General features: G+C 37.3%; 3 protein-coding genes and 1 non-coding gene across 4 annotated transcripts; 3 read left to right on the top strand and 1 right to left on the bottom strand.

Annotated features, from left to right (window-relative positions):
- Nucleotides 1-1,918: 1,918 nt before the first annotated feature.
- Nucleotides 1,919-2,949, top strand: LOC125223756 (SKP1-like protein 7). The gene is made up of 2 exons (XM_048127043.2): nt 1,919-2,321; nt 2,661-2,949. Exons 1-2 carry the CDS (start codon nt 2,034-2,036, stop codon nt 2,793-2,795), a joined length of 423 nt encoding a protein of 140 aa, XP_047983000.1. The 5' UTR covers nt 1,919-2,033; the 3' UTR covers nt 2,796-2,949.
- Nucleotides 2,950-3,262: 313 nt separating this feature from the next.
- Nucleotides 3,263-8,340, top strand: LOC125223459 (ascorbate transporter, chloroplastic-like). The gene is made up of 11 exons (XM_048126621.2): nt 3,263-3,529; nt 4,122-4,720; nt 4,915-5,022; nt 5,403-5,558; nt 6,198-6,413; nt 6,793-7,002; nt 7,182-7,319; nt 7,420-7,521; nt 7,603-7,668; nt 7,762-7,846; nt 7,926-8,340. The coding sequence occupies exons 1-11, from the start codon at nt 3,475-3,477 to the stop codon at nt 8,021-8,023; spliced, it is 1,833 nt and encodes a 610-aa protein (XP_047982578.1). The 5' UTR covers nt 3,263-3,474; the 3' UTR covers nt 8,024-8,340.
- A 1,004-nt stretch (nt 8,341-9,344) lies between these two features.
- Nucleotides 9,345-9,430, top strand: TRNAY-GUA (transfer RNA tyrosine (anticodon GUA)). The gene is given in 2 exon segments: nt 9,345-9,381; nt 9,395-9,430. It is a non-coding gene; the product is annotated as a tRNA-Tyr (tRNA).
- A 394-nt stretch (nt 9,431-9,824) lies between these two features.
- LOC125222305 (ubiquitin-conjugating enzyme E2 4-like) lies at nt 9,825-12,412 on the bottom strand. The gene is made up of 6 exons (XM_048124833.2): nt 12,235-12,412; nt 12,035-12,114; nt 11,459-11,573; nt 11,318-11,370; nt 11,103-11,231; nt 9,825-10,191 (listed from the first exon to the last, which is right to left on the bottom strand). The coding sequence occupies exons 1-6, from the start codon at nt 12,276-12,278 to the stop codon at nt 10,061-10,063; spliced, it is 552 nt and encodes a 183-aa protein (XP_047980790.1). The 5' UTR covers nt 12,279-12,412; the 3' UTR covers nt 9,825-10,060.
- Nucleotides 12,413-13,929: the final 1,517 nt, after the last annotated feature.

The raw sequence follows: 13,929 nt of genomic DNA, 5'->3' as shown, positions 1-13,929 counted from the left end.
GCAGTGGGCTGCGATGACTCGCCGACCGCCTTGCCCTTCCCCTTCCCCCTCGTCTTCTTCCTCGGCGCGGCCGGCGTCGCTCGAACGGGAGTATCATCGTCCCCGAGATCGATCCTCATATCATGCAATGACAGAAGGTCATCGCCAGAGAACTGCGTCTCCACCGGGGTCGACGTGTGAGACGAAGCCGTCAAAAAATCAAGCGAGGGCCGATATACCGCGTCCCCTCCCGGTGACCCCTGCACCCCCCCCCCCCCCCCCCGGGCATCCCAGGATGCATACCGTGCGGCATCCCCCCCTGCCACATCATCCCCATCATCTGCTGCAGCATCATCTGCTGCTGCATCTGGGGCATACCCCCCCACCCGGGCGCTGACTACCCGCCGCTCCCCTGCCCGCCGCCCGGCATCCCCCACGACATACCCCCCGGCATACCCCCTGGTTCCCCCCCGGCGCACCAGCCATCATCCCCATCATCTGATTCCAAGAGATGTTAAATCCCGGGCCCATCTGCCCCCATCCAGATCCCACGGGTACTGTGGGAGTCTGAGAGCCGCTCGTCGCCGGACTGGACTCGTTGTTGTGATCCATCACTCGATGATGCTCTTGAACAGAAAGTTAGAGAGAGAGAAAACTCGTTAAAACAAGTGGTGCAAATGAAAATGAAACGAAAATCGCGTTTATATATGATTTAAAAAAAAAAAAAAATCGAAAATCGGCGCTGGCCGATCGCTGGCCGATCGGGCCTCCACAATGGCGGCTAGCCGATCGGCTAGCGTTTCGGCCAGCGACGAGCGATCGGCGAGCCCATGCCGATCCGCTCGCCGATTTTGCGCTGACCGACTGCAATGGTTCGGCTAGCCGATCGGCCAGCGCGACGAATCGGCTAGCCGGTCGCTAGCCGACCATTGCGGATGCTCTTATATGGAGTAGTATTTTACGTGCTAATGATCCTATTTGGAAATGCATAAAATGCATAAAAAACAATGTACTGTACCTAATCTATGAATACTGTATACACAATCCTAAATAAGCAAATAACACTGACACAGTAGCACATGCACCATGGAGGCACGGAGTACTGTATATACCTAAACATACACACCCTAATATATACACCATGTAGTATATACTACTGCATATACATAAACATAAAACACATTAACATAGTAAAAATTACGTTTGATTTTGGGGGTATCCTAACCCTGATTGAGATCCAGTCATGAGTTAACCATTTAATTTTCTAAAATTTTAAAAATCAGAATAACTAAATAATTTATAAAAACAAAAAAGAATTAAATAAATCGGGTAATTCGGGTATACCCGATCGGGTATCGGGTAACCCGATATCCGATATTCCAAAAATCTCAATACCCGATCCCGATTCGAAACGCGAAAAATCGGGTATCGGGTATCCAATTACCCGATTTTTTCGGGTTCGGATATTGAGTATCCAATACCAGATATCCATTTTGACAGCCTTAGATACCTCTTCAAAATGGGAAAATGTATAATACCTTCTCATATACCTCTCTCCTTGGAGAATGATTTTTTACGGAAAAAAGATAAATATGATAGTTATATTAGTTTATCTTTATATTTACCTCTGCCCTTGGAGATACTCTTTGTAACATTTATTAGCGTTCTTTCGTGGCCACCGAAATTGCTTAGACGTTCATATTATCTTGGATCCAGAGCGTAGCATTTTATGAGCCGAAACAGATAATGAAATCATTAAGGTCAAACACTACAAACTGCCAAAACAGAGTAGATATTTGTTATCTAAGGACTAATGAGAAGATAAAAATATTATTCCAGCTGCCAAAACAGAGAATCTTGAAGTAAATATGGAAATATTAATACCTAAATATCGTCCAACATAGAGAATCTTAGTGAATATAATATCATACATATCTATAACTACATGACAATACAAGGAAGGAATTAAACTTCAAATAGATATATTTCCATCTCTATAAATTTGCTTCATTGAATTTCTGCATCTTCTTTATTTGAGAGAGAGAGGAGAAAAGATGGAGAACAGAGAGAAAGTGACTTCACTGAGGAGTTCGGACGGTCATATTTTCCCGGTGGAGGATACGGTAATCGCGGAGTTCCGATCGATCCACTCCTTTCTTCCGGCTGCCGGTGACGCCGTTTTTCCTATTTCTCAGATTACCGGCGACATTCTCGCCAAAGTAATCGATTACTGCAGAAAACACATCGATCACAAGCTTAATCGCTTGCGTGATGAGGAAATCACTGCCTGGGACAGACACTTCGTCAACGTCGACGAGAAAACCCTACTCGATCTCCTCGTGGTTCGTTTTCTCTCCCGTCTTCGTAAATTCCATTGCTTATTTATTCAAACAATCAGTTGCGATTTGCAGAGTTTGTGACCTAACTTATATGCGATGGGTTTGAGTATTATTTCTTAAGTAAGTGCGTGGATAGTTGAAATTTTTGAAAAAAAGTCCACAATCGATAAAACAGTGGTGCCAGAGCAGAATTTAGGGGAATAGAATCCATTCATAACTGGTTTCTCATTATGATTATTTCTTACCCCTTTTCAACTGATTGGTGCATCTAATTTTTGTGTTTAGGGTGTTTCATTTTAATCGATTTGATTTTGGCTTGATCGATTTATAAATTTGGTTTAGGCTTCACACTTTCTGGGAGTGAAGGATCTCTTCAGCCTAATAATGGTGAGTGTAGCAGACATGACGAAGAAGAAGGGTGTTGGCAGCATGGATCAACTTCACAATCTCTTCATCTCCAACTTTAGGCTCGACTAACATGTTCATCTCCTCCACCTTGATTTGGAATTAATTATGTTTACTTTTAGCTTTAGATTTTTCTTTTATCTTTATCTTTGCTTATAGAATCAGATTTTACCTTGTATGAATGAAATTGGAGTTAATTTTCAATAAAAATGTGAGTTTTAATTTCCTTCCGATTTATCAAACGGCTCTTCACCTTGTTTTTTGGGCTGCCACGACTTATCAATCACATTACAATGAAATTGGAGTTGAATTATCAATAAAAATGTGAGTTTTAGATCAAAGTTGAAAAGATACAATCAACAATAGGAGTTATAGAATAGAGATTGTGATATTATAATATGAATAAAGTTTAAGGATAAAATATTTCTGAGTATGACATGGATTTGTTTGGGTTAGCCACGTCGGACGTTGGCATTAATTTCCCAATTCAATAAGTAAAAGGGTTTATTCATTATTGCAAAATGAATACGTGTAACCCTCCGGCCCTCTTGTAGCTAACGAAAAATAAAAATTTGGTGAATGAAGAACAAATGCTCCATGTGTTATCCACTTTTAGACTGAGAGAGAGAGATTCACAATCTAGTCAGAGAAAATCTCGAGTTTGATATTTTTATAGGAATTGGTATCTATAGCTGCGGCATGACAGCATAAGTCGACAACGCTTAGTGCCCGAGAGAATTTTCCGTTGGCAATGGCAATCAGCACCGTTGTTTCGCACCGGAATTTCGGCTATTTCGTCGGTTCTGGTAATTATCTACGTATTTTCTAAATTGACATTACTGTTTTCAATAATTTGTTGTTCTGTATTATGGACACTGTAGTTGAGAGCTTATCTTCTCGGAAATAGTATTGCGAAATGTGTGACTGTAATTCATCATCGTGATTTCCAACTCGAGGCTTGAGGTTATAGTCTCTATTGTTCTTTTGTGAACTCATGTGTGGAAATGGCGACAGGATTTAACTGGCATTCACTTAGTTTCTTGTGTGAGCATTAGTGTATTAAATTGCAAAGTTGATATAGTGTTTCAGCTGTATGAAATGACCTAGGTATATTGATACAATGTTTTCACGATGAGCTTAAGTTTGCCCCAGTCGAGAAATCTGCACAAGTTCTCTGACTGTGAAAGGAATCAAAAAAGCTCAATTCGCATACATGAGGCTTGCTTTGATTTTATGTATGGCAGTGTAAAGGCACTCTCAATTGTCTTGAGGCGTATCGCCATCCGTTAGGGATAAATTTCCATTCCATACAAACTATATGGACCAGTTTCAACTGTATGGTTGTAATTAGTCCTCATTAATTGTAATGGTTGCATGCCTGCCTTTGGTTTTCAACAGGACGAGTTTATCATCGAGAAACACTACCAGATCGTCAAAGATGTCAGGACTCAAGTCTCAGTGCGGTGCAGTATGTGCATAAGAAAATGTCCTGCAGCAAGCACTATCATCCGTCGGCAAGCTTTTCATTTGGTTACGTGTATCACTCATCCATTCCTGCTAGAGATAAACCAAACAGAGAAATCCCAAGATCAAAGGCGATGTCTCATCTTAACTTGGATCCTGTTCTCATAATGTCCCATCAGACAAGCAATAAGCTTATGTCCATGAACAAAAGGGTAAAAATCCGGGGAGCATATGAATCATGTCTTTCAACAGCTTACTCTGATGCTGGTTCGATTCAAACAAGGAAGTTGGATAAGCTCGGCTTTAGCTATGGCCAGAAGCCTCCATCAAAACATACAACAGTGATGAGGACCCGGGCCGAATTCAAATCCGAAGAGCATGACTTTGAGACCCCAGTATCACCTGAGGGGGCAAGTGAAGCTTCTTTACCGGAAGGAGCGGAGCCAGCAAAAACATGGGGGAGCCAGTTCCCTAAGCGTTGGGTGATGGTGCTCCTCTGCTTTGCTGCATTTCTGTTGTGCAATATGGACCGTGTAAGGCTCATCATTATCTCTTCTATTTGTTTTTCTCAATATTACACCGATTATCTCCACTATGTGTGCATTTTTCTCTCGTCCAAATTTACATTAGTAGTAGGTGGTTATTGATTAAGTTTGTAAGTTTTCATACTAGCCAGATAAGAAAGATTTTAGTGATTACTCTGACATTTTTGTTTGTTTGTTTTTAGGTGAATATGAGCATAGCAATACTCCCTATGTCAAAAGAATTCAATTGGAACAGTGCTACAGTTGGCCTAATTCAGTCTTCTTTTTTCTGGGGTTATCTGCTCACTCAGGTATTTTGTTAATTATTTGTTTCGCCTGTTTAAAAGGCGTATTCTTCACTATATATACAAAGCAACGCTATTGTGAAGCTAAATTTATCTAATGGTCAGATGCATACTTGCATTCCTGCAAACTTAAATTTACTGTCTAGATATCTTAAGGTGTTATATTAAATAGAGAATATGCCATTTTACTGTCTAGATTTACTGTTTCATATTCTGACCATTTTTGGTTTCTTCCAAAAATAATGATAAGAATAAACTGAAACCGTGGTTTCTCAGCATATTTTATCCTCAGCATAAATAAGACTTGAGCTAATCTCTGACATCATTTGAGACAATCCTGCAGCAGCTATATTCTCTTCTTTTTTCTTCACATGTTCTTTGACTAGATCATTGGCGGCATATGGGCTGATAAAATTGGTGGGAAGCTAGTACTCGGTTTTGGAGTTGTTTGGTGGTCTATTGCAACAATGTTCACCCCAATTGCTGCAAGAATTGGACTGCCTTGCTTACTTGTAACGCGTGCTTTTATGGGAGTTGGTGAGGTTAGCTTGTGCGTTATGCGTTGACTCAATAAAAAATTTAAGGACACACAGACATACCTATATTTAAAGTATTCCTGCATACGAAAGATCATATCTATTATTTTACTTTCAGATATTGTTCTTCTGCATATTTTTTGGTTTTAGCATAACTTTAAAATTGGGAATGTATGTACTGATGTGAAGTCATAGCAATTACAACTTATCACCTGTTGACTGCGACTAGTGTATTTATGTTAAATTTGTCATAATTTTGGTTGTAGTTCCTGCTCTTTCTTTACTCACAGATTGCACTTTAATTACTTAAGTTGATGCACTGTAAACACATAAAAGATGTTGCACAATGGTCAAAATGATTTGCTGTTTAGAAAGAACTTTATCGTAATGGTATTACAATTCTCATAGTTCCTAAAATTGCTGGATTCACATTGGCTACTGATTTAGTTCTAGTTGTACATAGGATGGATAAGGTCATAAGGATGACATCAACCATTGTATGACATGCTTCGGGCGGCAGATATTATCTTAAGTTTTTCCAAATCGTTGCCTGCTTACTATAATCACATCACTACTGTGCAAAGTGATGAATTTGATGGGTGGAGCATGATATGATGTCCAAAATATGTTTTTTTTGTTAATCAGGGTGTCGCTATGCCTGCCATGAATAATTTGCTATCAAGATGGATTCCTGTTTCCGAAAGAAGCAGATCCCTTGCACTAGTGTACAGTGGCATGTATCTTGGTTCAGTTGCTGGCTTGGCAGCGTCTCCTGCATTGATACACAAGTTCGGTTGGCCATCTGTTTTCTACTCTTTTGGTTCCCTTGGAAGTATCTGGTTTGCAATTTGGTTGAGCAAAGTAAGGCTTTAGTTTTTGCTGCAATGATTTCTGTGAGGGTGGTTGTTGTTTCCTTAACCTGAAAAAAAAGAGTGGAAAGAAATAACAAAAAAAAAAATGTCAATTGCAATGGGAAAAAAACTAAATCTCCCTTTGCAGCTCCCACTCTTAATAATATTCTACAATATTCTTTTATACAAGCTTATTTCTGTTGAAATTCTTGTAAATAAAAAGTCGTGCTTCTTATAGTTGCATTGGGGCAGTCGAAAGAAGCACTGATACTCTTCCTCCTTAGTTTTAATTCTTTTTATTGTTTTACTATGTTTGGTGCTGTACTTAACTGACATATTTCGTTTTCTACTGCTGTTCCTAATAATTATCAGCTCTCCTTATTTTCTAGGCCTACAGTTCACCTCAAGAAGATCCAAGTCTAAGTTTGGAGGAGAAGAAGTTGATCGTGGGAGGCAACATTTCCAAAGAACCAGTCTCTAGTATTCCATGGATGAAGATTTTGTCTAAGGCTCCTGTGTGGGCTCTCATTATATCCCATTTCTGTCATAACTGGGGAACGTTTATTCTGTTGACCTGGATGCCGACTTACTATAACCAGGTATTCCTAGCTATTGAATGCTATTTTAGTAAATAAAGAAATTCAGCTCATGCAGTTTGTCTCCAGTGTAACATATGACTTCATTGCTAGATACTTTTTAATTGTATAAATGTGATATTCATTACATATACACTTCAATAGGCAGTTGTACTTGATAATTCCATGTTTACCATATGCAGGTTTTGAATTTCAACCTCACGGAATCCGGATTGCTTTGTGTGCTTCCATGGCTCACTATGGCTGTGTTCGCTAATATAGGTGGTTGGGTTGCAGATACCCTTATCAGCAGAGGCTTCTCAATTACAACAGTTCGAAAGGTAAGAAGCATGCCATCTGTGTACTATAGGGCAGACGCATGCTTTCGAAATCAAACAGGTGTGTAAGAGTATGACTCTTCTTCACTTCTTCACATTGCAGATAATGCAATCAATTGGGTTCCTGGGCCCTGCTTTTTTTCTGACCCAACTTGGAAACGTAAAAACACCTGCCTTAGCAGTGCTGTGCATGGCTTGCAGTCAGGTTACGGTTACTTTCTCTACACATTCATGGATCTTAAAAGAACAAATGAAGCAATAATATATGCACGTTCTTCTTTCTCAGGGATCAGATGCATTCTCACAATCTGGTCTGTACTCCAATCACCAAGATATCGGGCCGCGTTATGCTGTGAGTACTCCTCATCTTACTCTGTAAAGTTTTACAATCATTAAACCGGTCGTCTCTCCGGTGCTCAAACAGTGTCATGTTGTTCCATTGCAGGGAGTACTGCTTGGATTATCTAACACTGCAGGCGTACTTGCTGGTGTCTTTGGGACTGCTGCAACCGGATACATTCTTCAACATGGTACTATAAATTCCATACACACCAGTTTATTTTCTCACCTTTATAGTAGTAGTAATTTTACGACTGATACTTCTCACAGGTTCTTGGAATGACGTGTTCAAAGTGGCCGTCGTGCTGTACATTGTGGGCACAATAGTGTGGAACTTGTTCTCCACTGGAGAGAAAATCCTGGACTAATATTTATGTTACTACACCAGTACAACAAGACATGGAAGGATCATATGAGGTCGCATAACTCGCAAAGAAATGAGATGGATCGAATCTTCAGACTTCTTTAGACATCGAGCCCTATCGACAGTTTAGCTGTTGGGGATGATCATGCATGTTGGTATCAGGTAAGTGAAATATCTTTCATGTTTACTAATATATGCTAAAATTAGTAAGGCCTATACCAGACCCTAGAGAGTGGTTGTTTTTCCTTTGACTTGTAAGATGTCTTGGAAAACCTCATATTATCGAATTTATTTTCTTAGTAGATCAAAACTATTCCTTTATTTTTTGTGAAATACTGTCTCTTAATTATGTATTGATATTTTTTTGGTTCAAATTTCTGTTTCTGTCATGAAATATTCCATTGCATTTTACAAGCTATATGTGAGATTCGATTTGTTGATGGTTGCACTCTTTTTTCAAAGATGGATATTGTGAGCTTTGTAAAAATGGCCTAAACGTTAGAACATAGAAAGGAGGCCATAATTTTCACGAAAGTAATAAAATTGACTGAAGTTAAAAGAAAAAAAAATGGTTTAAACCTTTTATGAAAAATTGTAAAAGTGGTCTTGAACATATTTTAAATTGTAAGCTTTTATAAAACACTTGAGTACAAGATAAAATTGCCTTTTGTAGAACAAATGGAGATGATGCAACTATGAAAGAGGTCTACAATATTGTGACATTTGGTGGAATGGATAATAACCTCTTAAGCATGCTCCAACCAAACCTTTCCATCTTTGCTGCTAACAAATGGATTTTATTTTTATTTTCAAATATTTGTGTCAACTTTGTAAAAAAAATTAGGCCATTTCTTTTGTATTGTTAAAATTTGAGCTATTTTTTTAACTTTTTTGGAAGTTAAAAGGTTATTTTCATATAGTATTTGTTAAGGTTCAAGTTAGTTTCACAAATCATCTAAAAGTTGAGCCATGAAATACAATAAAATTAACACTAGCTATTGATAGACGTCACAAACCATCTCACGCTGAATTAATTTATAAAACCTTTATTAATTATGTATACCTAGTAAAATTAGACTTCGGTGGGTAGGCTTTATATTTTTCTGTATGTTTGACTTTAGAGTTTATGAATTACTCCAATTGTTTGGTAATGGAATTGGAAGTCCACATACATAAGCTGCCACATTTTTCAAGGTCATCTGTCATCACCAAGGTAGTAATCAATTAATCAGACAAGAGCTACTAGAAAGGCCCAGTTGACAATGATGATCAACAATTAAAATTTGAATATTTTTAATAAAATTTGAGAGATGCTTTAACAGCATCCGACCTTAGCTCAGTTGGTAGAGCGGAGGACTGTAGAATGTTTACTGAAATCCTTAGGTCGCTGGTTCGAATCCGGCAGGTCGGATTTTTGTTTTTATTTAGCTTCAACTTGATCAAATTTAGTTACATTTTATGATCACTTTAACCTGATATTGTTATAGGTGGGTCCCCTAAAATCAATATTTCAATTCAAATTTAATTACATTCTATAATCAATCTCAATCATAATAGGGAATAATTTTGAATCTTTGATGATGCGAGTGAGAGTGACTTTTCGAAATTCAATTTTGCAGTGACATACCAGTACTGTAGTTCAATCATTTAACCAAGACTGAACAACAATTGCTACTCTATTCAGAATTCAACCCCAACAATGCTACCTAAATATGGCTCACACTTTCGAAATGCATTAGATAAGTGTATGTTTATTGAAAGTACTTTATATCAATGTAAAATTAATTATTAAAACTATGAAACAATTATTCAACAAATTAAAACTTGCCCTTAGAGCAAGATTTTTGCTTGGTATTTGTAATGAGGAATAAAGTTACAAACAATGTACGCATATATTTACAACAACAGACTTTACAACAGGATATAAATACTCATGTTTTTTTGCAGTAGGAAAGGAATAGCTTCTTCTTCTATATGCATTTGATAGAAGCATACAGAGAGAATAGTTGGACATAGTACTGAAACTGGTAGTGAGGGAAGGCTATGGATCCACCGGCCCCACAACTTCCTCGTCGCTAGACACACTCTCGTCTTCACTAAGCTCTTCATCACTTGATTTCTCTTCTGGGACATCCCCAACATCTTCTGGTTTTGCATATTTCTGACAGTATTCTGGATAATGCAAGTATAACGCGCATTAGATATGTACAAGCAGATAGCTAGAAAAGGTTGAGGCCATGTTGTCACGGAATTTTAAAAGTCTGAGCATTATTATGTTGAGTTTTAGGACATAAACCAGCTCATCTAAGTTGCTGGAAACAACTACGGACTTTAAGAAAATGATTTCTTGTACATATAAGTTTTTCCTTTGATTTTTTGGGTGGTTTTGGTGGAGGTGGGAATCTGATTTATGACCGATCGTGTTAACTCCACTCAATATACATAAACCAATCTACATGTGGAAAGTCTCTAGTATATGATCTATAGGGTTAATGCACCATATACACTTAATAGAGCTACAGAAGTTCAACATGATATACTTGAAGTAAATCAATCAAAGAAATGCCCAAACGGCCAAAAGTGCTTTTGAGTAGGAAACGTCCTCACTCGAGATGGCCGGTGCTTATAAAAGCACATCAAACGTTAGCACACGAGGTTATACTCTCTGGGGTTCCAGCACCTGGATCAAGTTTTTATATAGCTTCCATAATAGGTATATAGAACATTCTATTCCTCAAGTTCGCATTCCCCTAAAATATGATTGAGAGAGCCTTAGGTTTATGGTTCCACTGAGTGTAAGCTCATGTTATATATTATTAGGCGTACTACTTTCCTACAGAATGCAGCCAATGTGGGAAAACTGGGAGGCCTCGAATATTGCACAGAATTCAACCTAGAACTAACACAACTCATAGACATCGATTCCTCTTTCATTGCACTCTAGGGTCAAGATCAACGCCACACTACTTTTCTAGTTTTAAAACCCTTCTTTTGTTTTAAGTATAAAGATCAGAGTTTCAGAACTGTCATAAAACTAATCCACAATCTTCTAAGCAATTCCTGAGTTTCAGAGCTTTCATTACCTTTGACTCTTTGTTCATAAGCAGCTCGATCACGCAGCATCAAAGCTGCAGCTTCTCCATTCAACGGGTCAGATGGATTAGGATACAGCAAGAGTTGAGGTAGAAACACCTCAAACACATTCACCAGGTCTGGATGAGTAAAATGAACACACTACATATTCAAGAATGCGATAAGAATAGAAACAAAAACATAAGAGAGTACACAACCCCATTACCAAACATAGGGCTCCATGTCTGGTTGATAACGTCCAAACACACCGAACCTGACCTGGATTATCATCATCCCGAAAGAAACATTTCAATATTGATCGAGATAACACACTATCTAGCATTCTTCCATGTCATAGAATACTCACATTTCATCCACATTGGGATGGTACATCTTGTTTATAAATCCTATCGAAGGAGACTTGTATGGGTATGCATCAGGAAGCCCAACCCTTACCTTCCATACCCCGCCGTGGTAAGGACCTAAACATGCCATTGGTAACATTCAACAAAACTCCAAGACACATCATCCATTAAACATTAAAGAGTCTACGCAACTCAACCTCATACAATCAAAACCATAAAATACAATGTAACCAATAATAAGATTGTAGCTTTACTATTAGGTGAATCCATTCTATCTTAATGTGACTAATATTATACCCAAATTAATAAATCAGATGGATATAGTCAACCCCGGCCGCAAATAAAGAAGATCCAAACTCAATCAGGATGTAGCAACCTTCAATTATTATTATCAAGTTTGACAAATTTTCTATTCCTCTTCAACATCTCTTGCATAATGTGGAAAAAATCAAACTCCTAAATAAAGGTGCAAACAAAATGGATCAAAAGATGCCAGAAAAAAAAAATACTGAATCAAAAGCAAAAAACAATTTCATCTGGAAAAAGGTTCAGGTTTGAGATAATATTAGGAAAATTACTCTCACTAGGGCCATGAAAATGCACATAAAACTCCTGCATCCCATCATTGATCATCTCCACCTTGTAATCACTCATCATCCTATTTCAAAACACCAAAATTTTCAGTTAAAATTGACATATCAGCAGCTAATTTAGGCAGAGAAAATGAATTGGAAAACAAACACAAATTTCTCTTCCACCACAAAAAAAAAGAGCTTACAATTTCATCAAGTCCATCTCGCGCCTCTTGCTTGGGGAAGACATGTTGAATTTAGCTGTGATTCTGAGCTTGCTTGAGTTTGATTTGGGGAAGGAAATGAGGGATGAGAGAGAAAAAGGGGAAGAATGAAGTTACTTGTTGGAGTTAAAGAAGTAAGGTTGAGAAGATGAATGAAAGAATTAATTGTGTGCGAGAAAATGGATATATACATTATATGTATGTATATGCACACATGGGCAATTCCACAGTCACCCTCTATTACCAAGATGTACACGTGTACTTTTCTTCAATCAATTACTATTACCTAAATTATACTCCCTCCGTCCCACTTAAAATGCAACATTTGGGAATTGACACGAGATTTTATGCAGTATTGTTTTGTGAGTAAATGAAGAGAGAGTAAAGTAAGAAAGATGAAAAAGTAGAGATAGAGTTGTTTCCATTTTAGGAAACGTTTCATTTTTAATGGGACAACCAAAAAAGGAAAACGTTTCATTTTTAATGGGACAGGGAGAGTATTTTTTTTATGTATTGAAATAAAAAATAAAGTAGTAACAAAAAATTATGAGAATGATTAAAAATTACCTCTTTATTTGTGAGAGAATATGATATGCTTTAAATGAAATCACCTCTTTATTAGGCCACTTGTTTGCAAAATGATTTATTTGTTGGGCCTGATTTCACTCTTTGATTGTAATAAAATTCAGGTTGGGACTTGTGGTTTATATAACTAACTTAGGTTGGGACTGATTAGCCCTGATTTAAGGTCTATAGCATTTAAATTCAATTGCATTCCAACGCGGAAAGCAAACATTGACAATGAAAAAAGAAATAGAAAAACAAACATGAACATGTAAAACAGATTCAATTCCCCCCAAAAAATGAAAATATATATAAGAGTTGCGTGAAAAAACATTATATTTGTAAAATTGGTCAATTTTCTTATATACTTGCATATAGAGATAATGAAAATCAATAATTGACCACTAGCTTAATTTCAGTATATATATATAACTATTTCCTTTTATTTGACGTACAAATTTATCTTTAAAATGTGCAGTCAAATTTTACCTTCATCGCATTTACCAAAAAAATAATTTCATTTTTTTACAAGAAGAAAGACATCCATGAGTAGATCACACACATAACATAATCTATCTGAAATAGGAGTATGTATATAAGCTACACACGGCACAAATAAAATGTGCAAACAATTAACAAGAAATGTAAACCGTTGCTAAATACATTTAGAGCAATAGAATAAAAATGAAGAAATCATTCGGTTCCAAAAACAATATTTTGGTTATTCGAGTGCGTCACTATTAAATATTAATGCATCTGTCGACTTAAAAACAAGACACAAACAATAAATAAATCGACAAGCAAAGTAGACACGTTGTCTACGTATTAATAAATTTAATTTTGAAAGTGGTGAAAATGAGCGAAAGAGATTATAATAGGATTAAAAATAACATTATCTCCATGCCTCCCAAAAAATGACATTAGGTCGACTTCTACATCTATATATATATATATATATGGGCATGTTAGGGTGGCACCACCCCTTAAAATAACACCATACCACAATTTCTAGCCAATCATTTGTACACGTGGACGAATAATAAGCTGCCACGTGGCAAAAAAAAAATCTGGAAAAAGACGGGCAGCAATCTGCTGGCCTTTAAACAGCAATTT

This window comes from Salvia hispanica, chromosome 1 (assembly GCF_029641045.1).
Source record: "Salvia hispanica isolate PSC_SH4W2 chromosome 1, Shi_PSC_v1, whole genome shotgun sequence".
NCBI classification, from domain to species: Eukaryota; Viridiplantae; Streptophyta; class Magnoliopsida; order Lamiales; family Lamiaceae; genus Salvia; species Salvia hispanica.
Note: the sequence above shows the minus strand (reverse complement) of the source record. Positions and strands in the feature narration are given on the sequence as shown.